A 15,667-nucleotide genomic window follows, 5' to 3' on the forward strand; every position below is an offset into this window, starting at 1 on the left:
CTTGTCACAAGTGATTTTTAGGGGAGCTTAAAGGAGTTAAATGTCAAACAGGTATGAGCAGATGAGAAAAATCCTTCATTCAAAATCATATAGGGTACTCTTATACCATTTGATCCAATGGAGAAGTGAATGCACAGGGTGGGCAAAAAGGTCAGTCTCTGTCTGTGATTCCTGGTACACGATCCCAGGGTCCCAACTGGATGGCTTGGCTTCAGTGGGCTGACCATAAAGTGGTGTCTTATTAACAAGTGTGTCCAATGATATGTAAATGTCCTAACATCCTGGATCCTTCACCATTCAGCACACGGTAGCGGTTGTCATTCAAATTGTATCTAACATCCTGTAAAGGTCTGTGCCAACTCCAGCCTGCTTCAGTCAGGGCTGAGTGGAAGTGGCTGTCAATGGACATTTTATGCAGGAACAGTTTTAACGCATTTTCAATGGTGGCAGGTTGTGCTGGATGTAGGGATAATACTAATTGATTTCACATTTTTCTGCCTCCAAACCAACTAGCACATAAGGTATGCCCTTTTCCTTAGTTAGCTCTGCCTCCGGGTTTCAGCCCAAAAAGGGAGGCTAAAATTGAGTTTTACAGTTCAATACAACCTCTTCAACTGGGAAAAAAAAGCGCCAGCTTGTTTTTATAAGAATTTCAGACTGAGTTAATTTGTTCAGTTTGCTGGAGATTTGTTAGTTATGAGATGCAGGAGGCTATGTGGATGCTTTTTAGTGACTTGATAAATTGGAAGTGTGAAACATGTTTCTACAAAGCTTGGGAAGGCTGCATGTCTTCTGTGGATGTCGTTTTCTAGGCATGTATCTTATCCTTTTGTTTTTAGTCCTCTTCATACATAGATATAGCTTGTCTGATTCTTGATTTCTACCTGTGCAGATAGGACACACACAGCAGAATTCACAGCAGCAACTTCTGCATTTCATTAAGACACTTGATGATCCTTCAAGTGCATTTTCTGCAACGTTGCCAAGATCTTATTCACTGCAAGCAATTCAAACAGCTTCTATGTAAATGTATATAAGTACTTTATACAGACAGCCCCTGTGAGGCCACGGCTGTGCCGTGCCAGTGCTCGTAGAATTTGCACAGGTCACGCTGGTTTATGGTAGATAAATGTTGTGTGTGCAGTGACTTGCCCTTGGCATCACAAATAGGCAACAGCAGTGCTGAGCACAACTGGCTTGCAAATATTTCTGACTTGTATGTGGACATTTTCTAAGCAGTCTTTGAAAAATCAGCCAGTAATGAGGTCATTAGGCTCCAGAATTTGTACAAAGGTTGCAGAAGATACCTAGAATCCCATTCAAAATAAGTACTTAATGCTTTGGAGCATGGAATTTTGGCAGTGGCCTGCTTCCTAATAAATCTTAAAGGAATTGGATAGCTGGAGAAATAGAAATCTTTAAGTTGCAAGAAGATGATTGGAAGAAGCTTAAAAATCAAATGACAGGTGGTAAGAAAAACGTATGACACTAAAAATGAATGATAATTTAGAGGATGGTAAAAACTAGCAATCATTAAAAGCTATAACCTCCTCAGATTTTGTCAGAACCTTACACCAAGTGTGCAGAAAAATTGTTGAATTAGTATTTGAAAAGGAAAACAATAAAGCACTGGACTGAAAGCAGTGCTAGTCTAACTGGCATGGTTTGTTAATGGAACTGCTGTGTCAAGCCTTGCTTCCCTGCTAAGATAACAGTGCATTTGAGAAAGGAACAGAGCTGAGCAGGTTAAATATACTTTACTGTGGGATTTCCACAGACCTTACCAAAAGCTGCTGATTGCTTCTTGTTTCTCCAGGAAGCAGTCAAGTATTTAAAAAACAAAGCCAACAACAACACAAACATACGCAAAAAAAGAAAATAAAAAGAGAGAGAAATGGGAGGAGAGGAGAGAAAGGGACGGGTTTTCCAAGGGATCAGTGAGTGGAGATAAGCAGATGCCTCAGGAATGCCATGATGTGCTGTTATCATGGATCTCTGACGGGGGCAGCTCCATTGCCTGGTGCCGGTTGGTACCGTGCAGCCTGAGCTGCCAAATGCAAAGCCACAGACATCAGACAGAAGGAATATGTAACCCTGCTCACAAGGAGTCTAAATTGAACCACATTGCCTGAGGCAAGAGAGAGCTGGAGTCAGTGTGGACCTCACAGTTAATGTGCTGCTCCACACTCAGCCATGTCAGTGTAATTAGTAAGGGGCTGGAAGGGAGAGTGAAAACACTATACATAAGGAATTTCATGATGAAAATCTTGAATTTATGCAAGCCACATTGTTTGAAGACAAGCCACTGATCAATTAAAAAATGGTGTTTTGGATATTAATTGTTGGGTGAACAATCCTGCATTCAGTCTCCAAAAGGATACTGTAAAATTGAAATGAACGTGGAACAAGGCACCAAGAAAGATATAAAGCAACAGAGGAACTATCCTAGACAAGGCTGAGTTTGTTACTTAGGAAAAAGATGAATCATAATGGGATATCTTTTCTCTGCACATAACAAATAGTAAATAAGTTGGCAGCTTTCATTCTCCCTCTTTAGACTGCAGTAAGTGAAGGTTTGGTGGCACTGGGAGGGAACTAACTGGAACAGAAGAATGACTGTTACTGCACAGAGCAGTGGAGTTAATGTTCAGAACTCTCACAAGACTTAGAAGGGTTGAAGCAATGTGCAATGACGTCTCTTGTATGTGCTCTTTGATTCCTAAGTGCAGTTAGTAAGCTCTTTGGAGCAGGTTGTGTCCCACCCTGTGTTTATGTATGTCCTGATGCATTGGGATTCTACTTCAGGCTTAGAGTTTAACTTGTAGGTGCTACCACAAAACCATGCAAATAGCTTGAGGTGAAATTTGTCACAAGGTGGCTTTGCACTAGAAACAGAAATTCTCTTCTTTTTCCTTTGTTCAGAAAAACACAATAAATCTTCCCCGAAGGAGTATCATGGCAGTGTGTAACAGCAATGTTTTTTGCAACAGAACTTGAGAGAGTTTCAATGCATTTCATTACTGATGCTGAATGAACTGGCTGAAATGTCTGCAGGATTCTGTGAGGGTACAAACAGCCAACATACCTAAACTAATTATTAAAATATGGGTTGTTTTGCCCTCAGTATAAAAAGCTTAGAGGGGTTAAAGCCAAATTCACTGCTGGGGAATTTGAGTAGAAGGGGATGGTGGGAAGTGTTAAATATGCTAACATTATTTGTACCCTTTTTTTTTTTTTTTTCTTTTGGTACTGATTTCCCTCTTCTTTTTATTCCTCAAAAAAGGACACCCTGTATGCCTACCCCTGTGGCTCTGACCACACTCCCAGCCCTATGGCCAGCCGGGTACCCTTGGAAGCAGCCCCGCTTCTGGAGAAAACAGATGCCCGTCTGACAGCTGTGGCAGTGAATGTGGAAGATGGCCACACCATTGCTTTTCTGGGAGACAGCAGAGGAAGGCTGCACAAGGTATGATCTGCATGCAGCAAAAAGGATAAAACTAACCAGGGATGCTCAGGTAGAAGCGGGGAAAAGGCAGTTTTTCTTATTCCTTGGGAAGTTGGGTTCCTACTAAAGATCGTTATTATCAGATGGTCTCTTCTCACCCTGTACTGCTGTGGAAAATGAGTATGCCCCAAATATGGTTACAATGCCTTTGGTTGCACACAGCCGTTGGTTCCTGCTTGTTCCTGTTGTAGAACGGGTGCCCTCCACTCCTGTGATGGGGCTTTGCCTGCTCACAGTTGTGACTCTCTTGCAGGTGTACTTGGGAGCCCAGGGAGAGGCACACACCTATGCTTCAGTATCTATCCAGGTGAACAGCATGGTGAGTGGAGACCTGCTGTTCGACCAGTTGCAGGAGCACCTCTTTGTCATGACCCACTCAATGGTAAGAGCAATACAATCTCTTCCACAGAGGAATTGAAAGCACCAGAAATCCAGAGAAACTGCCAACAGGGGCAGGGAGACAGGGAAACTGCACCTGGCTAAGCCTGTGCCAGGCAGCAGCTGCCTGCCAGTCTTCTTACAGGAATGGGAACTGACCTTTCCCAAAAGCTGGAGGAAGCATGGCTTTCGCCTTGTTACCCTAATCCATGGCTTGTTTGCATGGGCATTTTCTGAAGTCTGTCAGGCTGTATCAGCAGTGATGGAGGAATGTGAACTGCAGGCTGTATAAAGCTGCTCTGCTGGCATGAATACAAGGGACACCAGTTCCTGGGTTCCACTGTGTTGAGCAGGAGCTGTTTGGAGAACAGTTTGCATCTCCATTTGAGCAGAAGAAAGCCACTGGGTTCACATGTGACCTGTCTTGGTTTTGCAAAAGATTAAAAAGAGAAAAGAGAGATTTTGTGTAATTAAAGTGTAGCACTTCTATTTTAATCAGTAAAAAGATGAAGCTGTTCTTCTGTAACCTACAAAAAGCAGAAATATATGGGAAATGTCTTCAGATAGCAGAGGTATTCTCTGACAAGGGATATAATAACAGACTTGCAGATGAAATCAAGTTGTGGGAGGACCCATGTGAGACATCTTTCTCTTTACCCCTGCTTTCTGTAGCTCTGTTTGTGCCTAGAGGCAGCTGGAAGAGAAGAGGCATTGCAATGCCTCAGGCTTTGGGATATTGGTGTCTGCTGAGTAGGAAATCCAGCTATGGATACTTTCTTTGAGAGGATTTGTACCACCACTCATATCAGCTCCTTGAGCTGGAAAGAAAAGGATCTTCCTAGCAAAGGAAAAGCAGTCCTTGAGTTACTCTGAAGGAAAGAACAAACAAAAAATGAGAGCAACTGCTTCCCTTCACTCCCCCAGTGCACTTTGAGATACTTGTAAAATTCGTAAGACTTCAAAGCAGGAGTTGAAATCTGTGAGTAGAAGAAGATTAGGGAAATCTGAAATATATCCTTAACAGTAATTGTTCTGCCAATTAGAAGATGCAAATTACATCATTTACTAGGCAAAAGTAATAGGTCTGGGATTAGAAATTGGTATTTCAAAGTAGCTGACATTAGTAGCTGAAGTGTAGTAGCGGATTAAAGAGGGCAAGAGGCTGAAATCAGCAAGGATGGTAAGCTAAAGCAGAAGAATTTTGCAAGTAAAATTTACCCTGAGATGGCAGAAAGTTTTTGTTCCACATCAATCAAAGCTTCAGGGTCTACTTTCTGTCAAAATGATAGTTCTTCCAGGTAGAGCTGGGGAATAGTGCAGGTGAATTGAGAAGCCTCATCTGTAGCTGCTGTCTCCAGATTCAGTCAGCTGCATGTTGGGAGAGATGATCTCATGTGACAGAGTCCAGAAAAGCAAAAGAGTGGATGATATTCAGTGGCTATTCTGTAATTCACTTTGTTAAAATGCAGTTTTATGACTGAATAATATTTTCCTCCTTGCAAAATGTCTTGCAGAATAGCCAATGAATAACAATACAGTTTGCTTTCCTCAGAGGCTCTCTAAAGCCTGATGTTTAGATGTCCTTCACCAATATGTGAAATGGCCATTCAGATGGTGTTTGGAAACTTGTTTCTTTTTTCTTTGTCTTTATGGGAAGATAAATTGAGGAACAAGAAGTTGTTTTGATGAGCACGCAGATGATGGGATTTGCTATTTAGGCATAAGAAGCCAATGACCTGGGAGCTGTGTTGTGTGTGCTGTGTTTTCCACTTTTCATTTCCTTATCTGACAGGTGGTAAAGGTTCCCATAATGGAATGTTCCCTGTACTTGGACTGTGAGTCCTGTCTGGCACTGAAAGATCCCTACTGTGGCTGGTGTGTCCTTCAGGGAAGGTAAGACAGATCCCTGTTTGCCTGTAAGGATTTTGGAGGTAGAGTGCCTAGGGATTCTCTGCTTACTCTCTTCCTTAAATCTGTGTCCAGATTTAGTTTATTTTTAGTTCCTTTATGGGATATTTGCTCTAACTTATCATTCTTCTCTCTGCTTTCCTAAAACACTGCCAGCAGCAATAGCAGTTGCACACAGGGGCATCTTTCCATTGCCTTTTGGGTCTTTGGCACTGCTCACGATTCTCCTGTTCATTAGTTTTCAGCCTTATTTTAGTCTGACTTCAGCTCAAACCATCACATTGCAAGTTTAGAGAAATTATCTTGTCTCTTCCTCTGGTGTCTTATTTAGCACTCTTTCACTTATTGCTCTCCTACTGATGTTGCTTAATGAGATGTGGTTTATTCCAGTGTCTGTGTGTTGCCCTGATTTTTCAGCCTTTTGATATTTTCATTCTGGACTGGAGAGTTCTCCCACTTGTAACAAAAACAAAGACTGATATTTTGTAAACATACATTCCTTTCCAGGGGGAAGGAAAAATTGATGGACTTCTTAGTTGACCACTGGGGTCAGAGAGGTGTTACTCTCGTCCCCCAATCCCTGAACAAATTCTGAACTCTATAGAAACCCCAAATCATAATAAACTTTCTCTTTCTCTCCTCACTTCTCAATTTAACAGGTGAGTGTGGTTCTTTCGTGTCCTCTTGCAACATCTGTGTTTGCCTGCTGGCTCAGCTTCCCTATAGAAAGTCACAAGAACTAGTTCATGACCCCTGAAGCCCAAGAAGTGCCTACCCATCTATAATTTCACAACAGTTCATCCTATTATTGATGGTGGTGGGAGGCTAGGACTTCAGTGGCTTGTGTAGCAGCTTCCCTAAGATTCTAGCAAGGCATAAGACAGCCAGTGTCTGCTTGGAAGCCAAACACAAGCTGCTGCTCAGGTCTCTCAAAGGGCTTCTTGCTGCTTCCCTGCAGGTGCAGCCGTCGCTCTGAGTGCTTGCGGTCCAGGCTGAGTGAGCAGTGGCTCTGGAGCTTTAACTCTACACAGCAGTGTCTGTCTGTCCAGTCACTAACTCCAGCCAATATCAGCAGAGAGGAAAAGAGAAATGTGAGTGGTGGTGATCCTCTGATGATGCTCAAACTTACAGAAAGTTCTCTGCAAACTGGGGAGTTACAAGTCTTTCTGTTGCTTTCACTGGGGTGCTGAAACACTGAATTTCAGGCACCTTGTCTGCCTCACATGAGGGACTTATCTCCTAGTACAGCCAAGCTGTTAATTCAGTTCTTTGGTTGTTTCTTTGTTTTCCCTATATGTCCTTGCTTGCTGAGAGTTCCTGGGTATTCTGGAGTATGTGAGGCCTGCTTGGATGGGGACCCTCCTTGTTTTAGTATCTATAAGGTGCCTGTGTCTGTCCTTTCAATGTTTCTGTCAGTTGCTGTGAGGAAGGCCTGAAAGGAGTGGCCCAGAATTACAGCTCCCTTCTGGCATGTGATAGCTGGCAGAACAGCTAAGATGATGTTGGAGTGATTTGAAGTCTGTCATTGTGTCAGGAACCTGTCTTTTGCTAGAGGCTTGGGCAATGGGGGAAATTGTCAGTTGCTGGAGGGAGGCCAAGTTCAGTTCAGGAATGGCAAGAGATGATGAATGGAATAGTCAGTCCTGGGAGACATTATAGGAAAATTAGTTTTTGTAGATAAATACTTTATGGGATTCTTCCTTTGAGAAAACAGAACCAAAAGATTATATTAAGTGAAGACAAATTATTTACTGGATGTTATTGAACTGATAGATATTCTTGGCCATCTCGGACTTACCTTCTCTGCGTGAGGAAGAATTTTACTCATGTTATTTCGAAGATTATGAAAGCCCTGCAGTTCTGACAGAGTCAGGAATCATGTGTCCTTCTCCAGATCCCAGCCAAGCACCAGCTTTGCCAACAGGAACAGGTTAGTGAAATGCTTTAAATGGAGCATGATAGCTCTGATAACATTGTTGGGAGAAAGTATGTTGCAGGTCGTCTATTGCCAGGATTAACAGCCATGAATGTATGTGGACTGTCAGCAGGTGTTCATTTCATTCCTCATAATATCTGTTTGCTTTCTACTTGTGTCACACACATCCTGTGCTATTTTGGGCTGTTGCCCAATTCCAATGCCAAATTCTGATAGTTGGAAAGGAGATCCTGTTTGAAGGGTTGTATGCAAATCTGAATGTGATCTGAAATGCAGTCTAGAGAGATGGCTGATTTGGCAGCTTTTTCATAAATTTGGAAAGAAATCTCTCATAAATACTGCTTTTTTAATTAAAACCAAACAAAATGCAACCTTCTCAAAATCCATATAGTGGGAGAAGGAAGTGCATGTAAGAAAAGGCAAGAAGAGACCTGTGGTCCTTAAAGATAGAAATAAATCTCCAGTGTGGCATAACCTCAGAAAATACGCAGTCAGCCTGAGAACAATAGCTGGCTGAGTATTGCTGATTGGTCGCTCTAAAGAGCCTGGAAAGTTCTTGATTTGTTTTCTTTGCATTGGATTTTACCCAGCCTGTCAGTGTGAGCTCTGATGAGCTGATCTCTTCAAAGAGCTTGTTCAGCTGAAGTAAAAGGCAGGTGTCCACTGGGACACATTCCACACCATTCACTTAAATGGCTGAACAGTTTTTTCTGTGCAAGTATGCAGCTGGCTAATAGGTATGAAGCAATCTCCATGGACATAACATGACACCAGAACTCAGCTAACACACTCATTCAATCTCAAACGCCTTCATTTTCAATATTATTTGCAGTATTTTAATATCTGGCTTTCACACTGCTTTAGTCTGGAACAAACCCACCAGATCTCCATTCAGGGGAGTGAGGCAAAGAGGGGAGAGGGCTTCATGCACTGCCACTACAAGCAGAGTGTGCAGTATTTGCTTCTCTGTTTAGTTGTATGGGCTTGAATTTAAGCACAGTTGTGAAAAATCAGTGTAGATAAAGCCACAGCCTAGTTCTCATTATTAGAGGCTTCAGATATTCTTATCAATTCTTTTGTAAGTCAGTCTTGCATTTATTCCAAGATGCCTTACCTATATTACTTTCATATTGTGTCTGAGACTTATCAAGTAGCTCCTGTTCTGTAGCATAAACTTGCTCATGGATGGTTTCTGTCCTTTTGATCTATTTGTGTTGTCCTTTTGCTTCCGCAGTGCTTCTCCCACTCAATGAACTATGGCCAGGCATTTCTAGCACAGAGTTTTGCTGTTTAACTGTGCCAGCTTCTTCTTCATGATCTCTTGTTCCTCAGACTTCCTCTCTCCTTCAGTGTATTGTTATTCCTTCTCTGTGTGGCTTCTCTACTCTGCTAAGAAAAATTTGAAGCTGGTAACCAGATTAATACATGAGATCTCATTAGGGCCTTAGATACCAACACTTTCCTATTCCTACTTATAATACTTTGCCCAGTTCACTAAAATATTTGCCATTTTCCAGCTTTATTTTAAAGGTTGCATACCAGCTCATCCATCATGTGTAGCTGTTGAGCTCCAAGTTAGTAGCACAAACTCTTGTTCTCATTCTGCAAGTGCTCAACCTCAACTTCTGTCAAACAGCATTATTGGCAGTCATGGGAAATAATGGCCTTTCTGGAGAAAGGAGTATTTATAAATATGGTGTCATAACCCTGAAATCCTGGGAGGTGTTAGCCCTTCCACCACTGCCAAATGCAATCACCTCTATGACAGTGATAGGAGCTGGCAGTATTGTAGTGACTCCAGCCTCCAGCTTCATAGGATATACCTTTATTTTCTGCACATCCTGGGTTTCAATACACCCCTCATCACTGTTTTGTTAGCATACTGCTTCCCTTGCCATCCTGTCAGGAACCCAGCTTACACCTGACTGGTGTTTCACATGTTGATTGTTTTGTTATGACTAGAGATTGCTTGCAAGAGGAGCTCTGAAATCTCATTCTGCAAGAAACAGTGCACAAGGTTCTTGTTACTTATTGTTATTGCAAACTGCCTTAGGGAAACAGCAGCTCCTGGGGTTGAGCAGAGAATGCAATATGTTCCCATTATTTGGAGAGCTAATAACTGACTCTAAGGTTGGAGGCATTTGTCTGGGACAAGATTAATTAGCTGATTTAGTACTGTCCTATGCAAAATACCTTCTTCCAGCTGATGCTATCAGCTGCAGTAAGTTTTGACCATCTCTGCAGCTATTTGGTCTACAGAAAACAGAAAACAGTCTCTTCCCAAAGGGAACAGGGCAATCCTGAGGCTTGTAGTTGATGTGAGAGCTGGATTTTAAAGCAGATGAGCCTTCAGTTGTTGCAAGTGAGATTAGAAATCTTATAAACCTCTTCCCTGACTCACTTCTTTGTCTGGTCATAGAACAAAGCTCTCAAGGTGCAGGCAGCATGTGAAGGGCACATCAGTTCTAAAGGTTTCATTTTGCTTTGGATGACAAAAGACAATCAGCTTTGAGCCTTAATGGTACTACTTCCTGTAATACAGAGATGGCAGTGAAATTATAGAGATAAAGATGCACAGATCTTCAGACTAGACTTCTTTCCCATGGGTTGGCAAGAGCTGTCACAAACTACTCCTGATGAACTTGTCCAACCTGTTTTTGGTGTCCATAGGATAATCCAGGGATTGAGGTGCTAGAAGCCTGGAAGGGAATTTGTCTCAGTATTTGATAGTGTCTATCCTAAAGCATGCTGTGCCTCCTAACAGTATGGCAAATTTGTAGGGGCTCCATTTCTAAGAAATTTTTATTTTCATTTTCAGATCATGTCACCATAAAGCTTATAGTGCGTTTCCATGACATCTTCATTGCTTCTGTGGACTTCTCTTTCTATGACTGTGCTGCAGTGGCCCTGCTGTGGAAATCGGCACCGTGAGCACCTGCTTTTTCTCTTCTGTAGTTTTAGGGAGGGTGGCTGTCCCTTTCTGTGTTAGCAGCTGCTTTTCTGTGTTAGTCCTGTCTTAGCAGCTGCTTTTCTGTCATTCTTCCAGGTGCCAGAAATGTGTGAGCAGCCTCTGGGGATGTAACTGGTGCATCCAGCAGCACCTCTGCACCCACAAAGCAGCCTGTGAGGAAGGAACCATTATCTACAATGAAAGGGTGCGTCTCCTGCTCAGTCCTAGTCCTGTTTGCTCTCACAGCCTCAGTGAGTCAGATCTCTTCTCAGGTAAAATGGCAGCTGTCAGTCACATAAGCAAGGAGTGAGCTGTTGGAGCAAAGAGGAGCTCCCCTTGGAGTGACACGAGGCTCTGCATCCCTGATACTACAGGTTTCTGGGGAAGTGCCATCAGATGAAGCAGATCGCCCTTGTCCTGGGGCTGTGCAGCCAGTGTTGTCAAAGTGGAAGGACAAGAGCAAGCTGACAGGGAGGTGGAACAGGTGCCCAGTTTGTGGCTGCCACAGGTGGCCTTGCATTTTTGTGGAGGATGAAGACTAGCAGACCTCCCTCTGAGAGGAGGCCACTGCAGGCATCTGTGGGAAGAGGGAGTGTTGCTGGATCTCCTGCACTGTGAACATTCCCCAGTCCCATTGCAAAAGATGGTAGCTCTTGTTAAAATCCAGAGGGCGAAACAGCCCCTTGTCTTTGGGAAGTCACACAGTGTGTTCTTCTGCTTGAGTTTTTATTCTGTTTCATTTCTTTCTCTCTTCTCATCCCACCGTGTTGTTTCTTTCTAGGCCCAGATCCCCACCTCGAGCGTGTATCCCTCTTCAGCTGCTCCCCTCACCAAGTCCTCTACCACAGCTCCCACCGTGGCCACAAAGGCTGTCACCAGTCCTGTGCACGTGGGCCCGAGCACTGTGCCCCTCACGGAGCCCGTCCACGTCACCTCCATGGCCTGGCAGACGCCACCAGGGCCAGCACAGAGCCCTGGCTACACCCCCCTGAGCCTCCCGACGGAGGCTGCCCCTCTCCAGGCTGCCACAGAGTCCCCGCTGCCCCCGCCAGCAGACAAACCTGCTGTCACTGTGCCAGAGACGACTTCTCCTGCTGCACCTGTCCTCTCCAGCCCGTCTAAAAACGTGGATCATATAGCCTTGCCCACTGAAGGGCCAGACACAGCCCAGGAGCCCCGGCACACAGACCCACCCACCACCCTCGGGCCAAGCCCTCTGCACACCTCTGCAGTGGCACCTGTGACACCTTCCCCTCACGTCACGACTTTCAAGTGGCCTCCAAGTCCTGTTCCTACCACAGAGGCACTGACATCTGCCACCTCATCTCCCCAGACCCCCAGCCAGGTGCCAGGGAGTCCTGTTGTCTCTGATGATTCTCCTGGATTGCCAGGAACTGAGCGCTCTGTTTCAGAGCTCCCAACATCAGCTCCCCTGCCGTGGCTGCTGGAGGAAGGCACAGAGCTCCAGGACACAGAGGACTGGATGGATTTGCTGCAGGCTGAGAATGACACATCTCTTTTCTCTGCTTCTACTCTTCTGTCGGGTGATGGTGATTCTTCAGAGAGGGATGTCCCTGACTTTCCCAGGATCCTTCACCCTGACCTCGATTATCAGTATGATGCCCCTGAGTTTTGGGAGGAGGTAAGTTACTGGCCTTTTATAATTCACAGTCTAAGGCTGTAACTCTTTGAAGTTTTCATACAGATTGCCAGTCTAGTATTTCAGCACATAGGAGGGGTTATGTCCTGTGGTTTTTTTTCAGAGTGAAGAGCCTAGCTGGGGTCCAAATGCATGTCCCTGTGTGCAGGGAATCCAGGGATCTTCGCTGTTTCCAGTCAATGTGGCGAGGAAGATAACCCTGCTAGGAAAGAACTTCCACCTCTATCAGGTAGTCAGCTCAATGCCAATCACCATCAAGAAATTGCATTAATGCAGGGCACTCTTTGGGCAGCTTGGCCACAGGACTGCTAAAAATTTGTGTAAGATACAGGTGTGACTTTGCCTAGATTTCTCCTAGAGGAAAAACCTATTTCTGTGCATAAAGAATTCCATAGCTGAATATATTGGTGTGTAGAAGGTCACTCAGAGAAAGAGAGAGTACAGGTGTGCACCAACCTGCTGGAGAAGATCTGCATGTATTTAGATTAAATTGCACCTGTGCTGCACTGCAGAGGGTAGTTCTTGGAATAACTTTCTGCTGAATCCGTCCTGTTTGTTTGTGTCTCCGTAAGCTAAAGACAAGTCATCTCTTCCCTTTCCTTTCTGGCATGTTCATGTTAATGTGGCTATTCCTGCCATACCTGAAACTTCTGCAGTGGAGAAAACCACCCTTGACACTTTTTTCTTGGGTGTGCCTCTGATAAAAATTCTCTTTGCTTCTAAAGACAGAAGATCATTTAGTAACCTTTGACAAAAAAAAACAACGCAGAACATGCAGCCCACAGTCTAATTGTTACTTTATACATTCAACCTGACATACTGCACTGCTCAGAGGAGCAGACCTGGTTCCAGAGAGATGCATATCTAACTTTTTTACAGGAAGTATCTAAGCAATTCAGTGGAAGGTTTACAGAAGAGGAGAAATATACACTTACTGTTTATGACATGCTCTGCCCTAATCTGTGTACCCTATTCTTCATCTCCAAACTAGTGTTTCACAGGGATGTACTGGCATAACTCCACAGTCCCACTGTTTTGGCTTTTTTAATTTCCCTCTGTGCCAAGCTCTCCACACAGTGACACACGTGCTCCCTTCTAGGTGTTTTTTGTTGGTTTGCCTTTCATACATGGAGGCAGTCACAGCATAGAGAGCCCTTGAATAGAGAATAGAGTTGGCATAACAAGGGGAATGAGAGGAGCATGCTGCTGCCTTAGTGGCTTGGGGAAACGTGCTGAACTGGAGAGGCAGGAGATCACTTGTGCAGCCTAAAGCTCTGTATCTCTGAGAAATGATGCCACGTGTCTCCTCCTGCAGGACCAGCAGTGGGACTATGAGTGTGTCTTGAATTTGGAGGGGAGGACAGTGGTGATGGAAGCTTATGTGGAAGGAGAAGAAACAAACAAGTCCCTCTGTTATATCACGTGCCAGATGAACCAGGTGAGTGTTGGGATTACTGTGCTTTTTCAAAGTTCACACAGGTGCTGGTTTTGCTCAGTGAAAGAGTAGGATGGAAGGCAAGCTCTGGAGAAAAAGGCATATTTTGCAAAAGTATTTGTAGAATATTTAGCATTCTGGGGCCTTTAGCTGTGATGATGCTGCTGCCTGCCAGTACTGGCACCTTCAGCCTCAAGAAGGCTGTGTAGTCTGAGCCACATAACCTGTTGCTGCACTGGCTGTAGCAGGGGATGGTGCTGTCTCTGAACTGGCCAGCATGGTGCCACTCCTGCTTTAGCTTGAGGCACTGTTGTTTGTTATTATCTGCATCATGACTCCTGTCAAACCTCCGTGATGGTTGTGTTTTTGTGAGAAGAAAAATGGTGTTAGTACTGATTTTGGTGATAGAAGCAAGCATGTGGATTTTAAATTATCAGGGAAAATTAAAACAGACATGTACACTTCTGGATGCTATGTGAATTTTACTTAAGGCAAGATTTGCAAGCAGAGATGCTATTTTTAGTTCACAAACTCATATAGTTAAGGGAGAAGAAAAACACAGGCTCTGGTGCACATGAGCCCTGCAGACCAATTGTGATCCTACATTGTCAGTTCTACTGAAATTACATAAATGCCAGCTTGAGCAGCTTTCTGAGCAGGTGGCTTGTAGATAGGAATTGGCCACTTAGGAATGTAGTTAGGAAGTTAGACAAGTATTGTCGTGAGCACAGACTTGGTTTTCAGCATTCATTCTAGTGAACCAAAACCTGCTACTCTTTCTGGAGCAGGACTGTGACTATAAACCAGTGAGGACAGGCCTGTGCTGCCACTGCCCCAACTAACACTGCCTTGTCTGCAAGCATGGAAGCTCCATGTGGGCTGTATGTGCCATGCACTATTCAGTATGGGTGCTGGTGCTTTTTGCCTATTCAGCTGGTTTGTTTTTGCCTCTCTTAAGTCCTCTTGATGATCTTTGTCTTTGCAGTACAGTTACACAGCACCTCAACTCGAATTCAATGCTGTGGTATTTGTACAGAGGCGACAACACCTTCGAGTGGACAGTGCTGCAGATCTTCATGGTAGGAGTGCAACACCTTCCCAGTGAAAACACAGCAGATGAGGTGGAAGGGAATTGAGAAATCCTCAAATTAGGCTTTTTGTACCTGTGGTAGTCCTATCACAAGAAAACTAAGTAAAACAGAGCTTCACTTCTGTTGCTTGTCATGGGGGCAGGAGGAGGAGTGGGGTCTGTAAAAGACACCAGGTTGCTGGGTTATGCTGTGCCCTCTGGGGATGTTTGCAGGTATCTCTGGATTTTTCTCCTTTGCAGTGACTTTTTACAACTGCTCTGTGGGACACACTGATTGTAGCCGCTGCCAAACAGCTGACTCAAAATACAACTGTGTGTGGTGTGGAGGTGACAACCCCAGCTGTATCTTCAGGGGCTCTTGCAAGGAAGAAATTGAGGACCTGTGTCCAGCACCTCTCATTCACTCCGTGAGTAATTTGCTCACTGGTGTACTGCACACAGGGCAAGGAGGGCTCCGTCCTGTAGTGAAAATCAAAGGGCTGTGAACTCGGAGTGCAAACGGTGCAGCTCATTAATTTATTGACCTTCTGAAGAGGAAGTTCAACTGGGGTCCCTCAGTGTTGTGAGGATTCTAGACTGTTGTTGCTGATCTTTCAGTTTGCTGGTAGAGAGTGGTGGGGAATGATTTGTTTGTGTCTCAGCTGAAACTGGCACACCAGAATCATTCAGGAGCTGGGAAATGGTCCACAGGAAGGATTCTCCAATTCTCCTGGGCCAGACCCTGAAACAGGTTGGCCCAGCCAAGCCTGAGGCAAAGGAGAGTAAAACCTAATGATAGCAGCACAGCAACAATGGGAAAGGCATG

General features: G+C 44.3%; 1 protein-coding gene across 4 annotated transcripts in view; it reads left to right on the forward strand.

Moving 5' to 3' along the window:
• Nucleotides 1-15,667, forward strand: part of PLXNB1 (plexin B1) — a 77,905-nt gene that overhangs the window by 40,498 nt on the left and 21,740 nt on the right. For all 4 annotated transcript variants that reach the window (XM_083869201.1, XM_083869202.1, XM_083869203.1 and 1 more), the window contains 12 exons: nucleotides 3,284-3,466; nucleotides 3,759-3,887; nucleotides 5,676-5,776; nucleotides 6,750-6,882; nucleotides 7,565-7,721; nucleotides 10,546-10,654; nucleotides 10,774-10,882; nucleotides 11,459-12,319; nucleotides 12,441-12,566; nucleotides 13,653-13,775; nucleotides 14,758-14,851; nucleotides 15,103-15,269. In XM_083869201.1, coding sequence (XP_083725327.1) covers nucleotides 3,284-3,466; nucleotides 3,759-3,887; nucleotides 5,676-5,776; nucleotides 6,750-6,882; nucleotides 7,565-7,721; nucleotides 10,546-10,654; nucleotides 10,774-10,882; nucleotides 11,459-12,319; nucleotides 12,441-12,566; nucleotides 13,653-13,775; nucleotides 14,758-14,851; nucleotides 15,103-15,269 — 2,292 coding nt within the window. The remainder of the gene's footprint in view (nucleotides 1-3,283; nucleotides 3,467-3,758; nucleotides 3,888-5,675; nucleotides 5,777-6,749; nucleotides 6,883-7,564; nucleotides 7,722-10,545; nucleotides 10,655-10,773; nucleotides 10,883-11,458; nucleotides 12,320-12,440; nucleotides 12,567-13,652; nucleotides 13,776-14,757; nucleotides 14,852-15,102; nucleotides 15,270-15,667) is intronic.

Source organism: Zosterops lateralis (assembly GCF_965231275.1).
Source record: "Zosterops lateralis genome assembly, chromosome: 11".
Taxonomy (NCBI): domain Eukaryota; kingdom Metazoa; phylum Chordata; class Aves; order Passeriformes; family Zosteropidae; genus Zosterops; species Zosterops lateralis.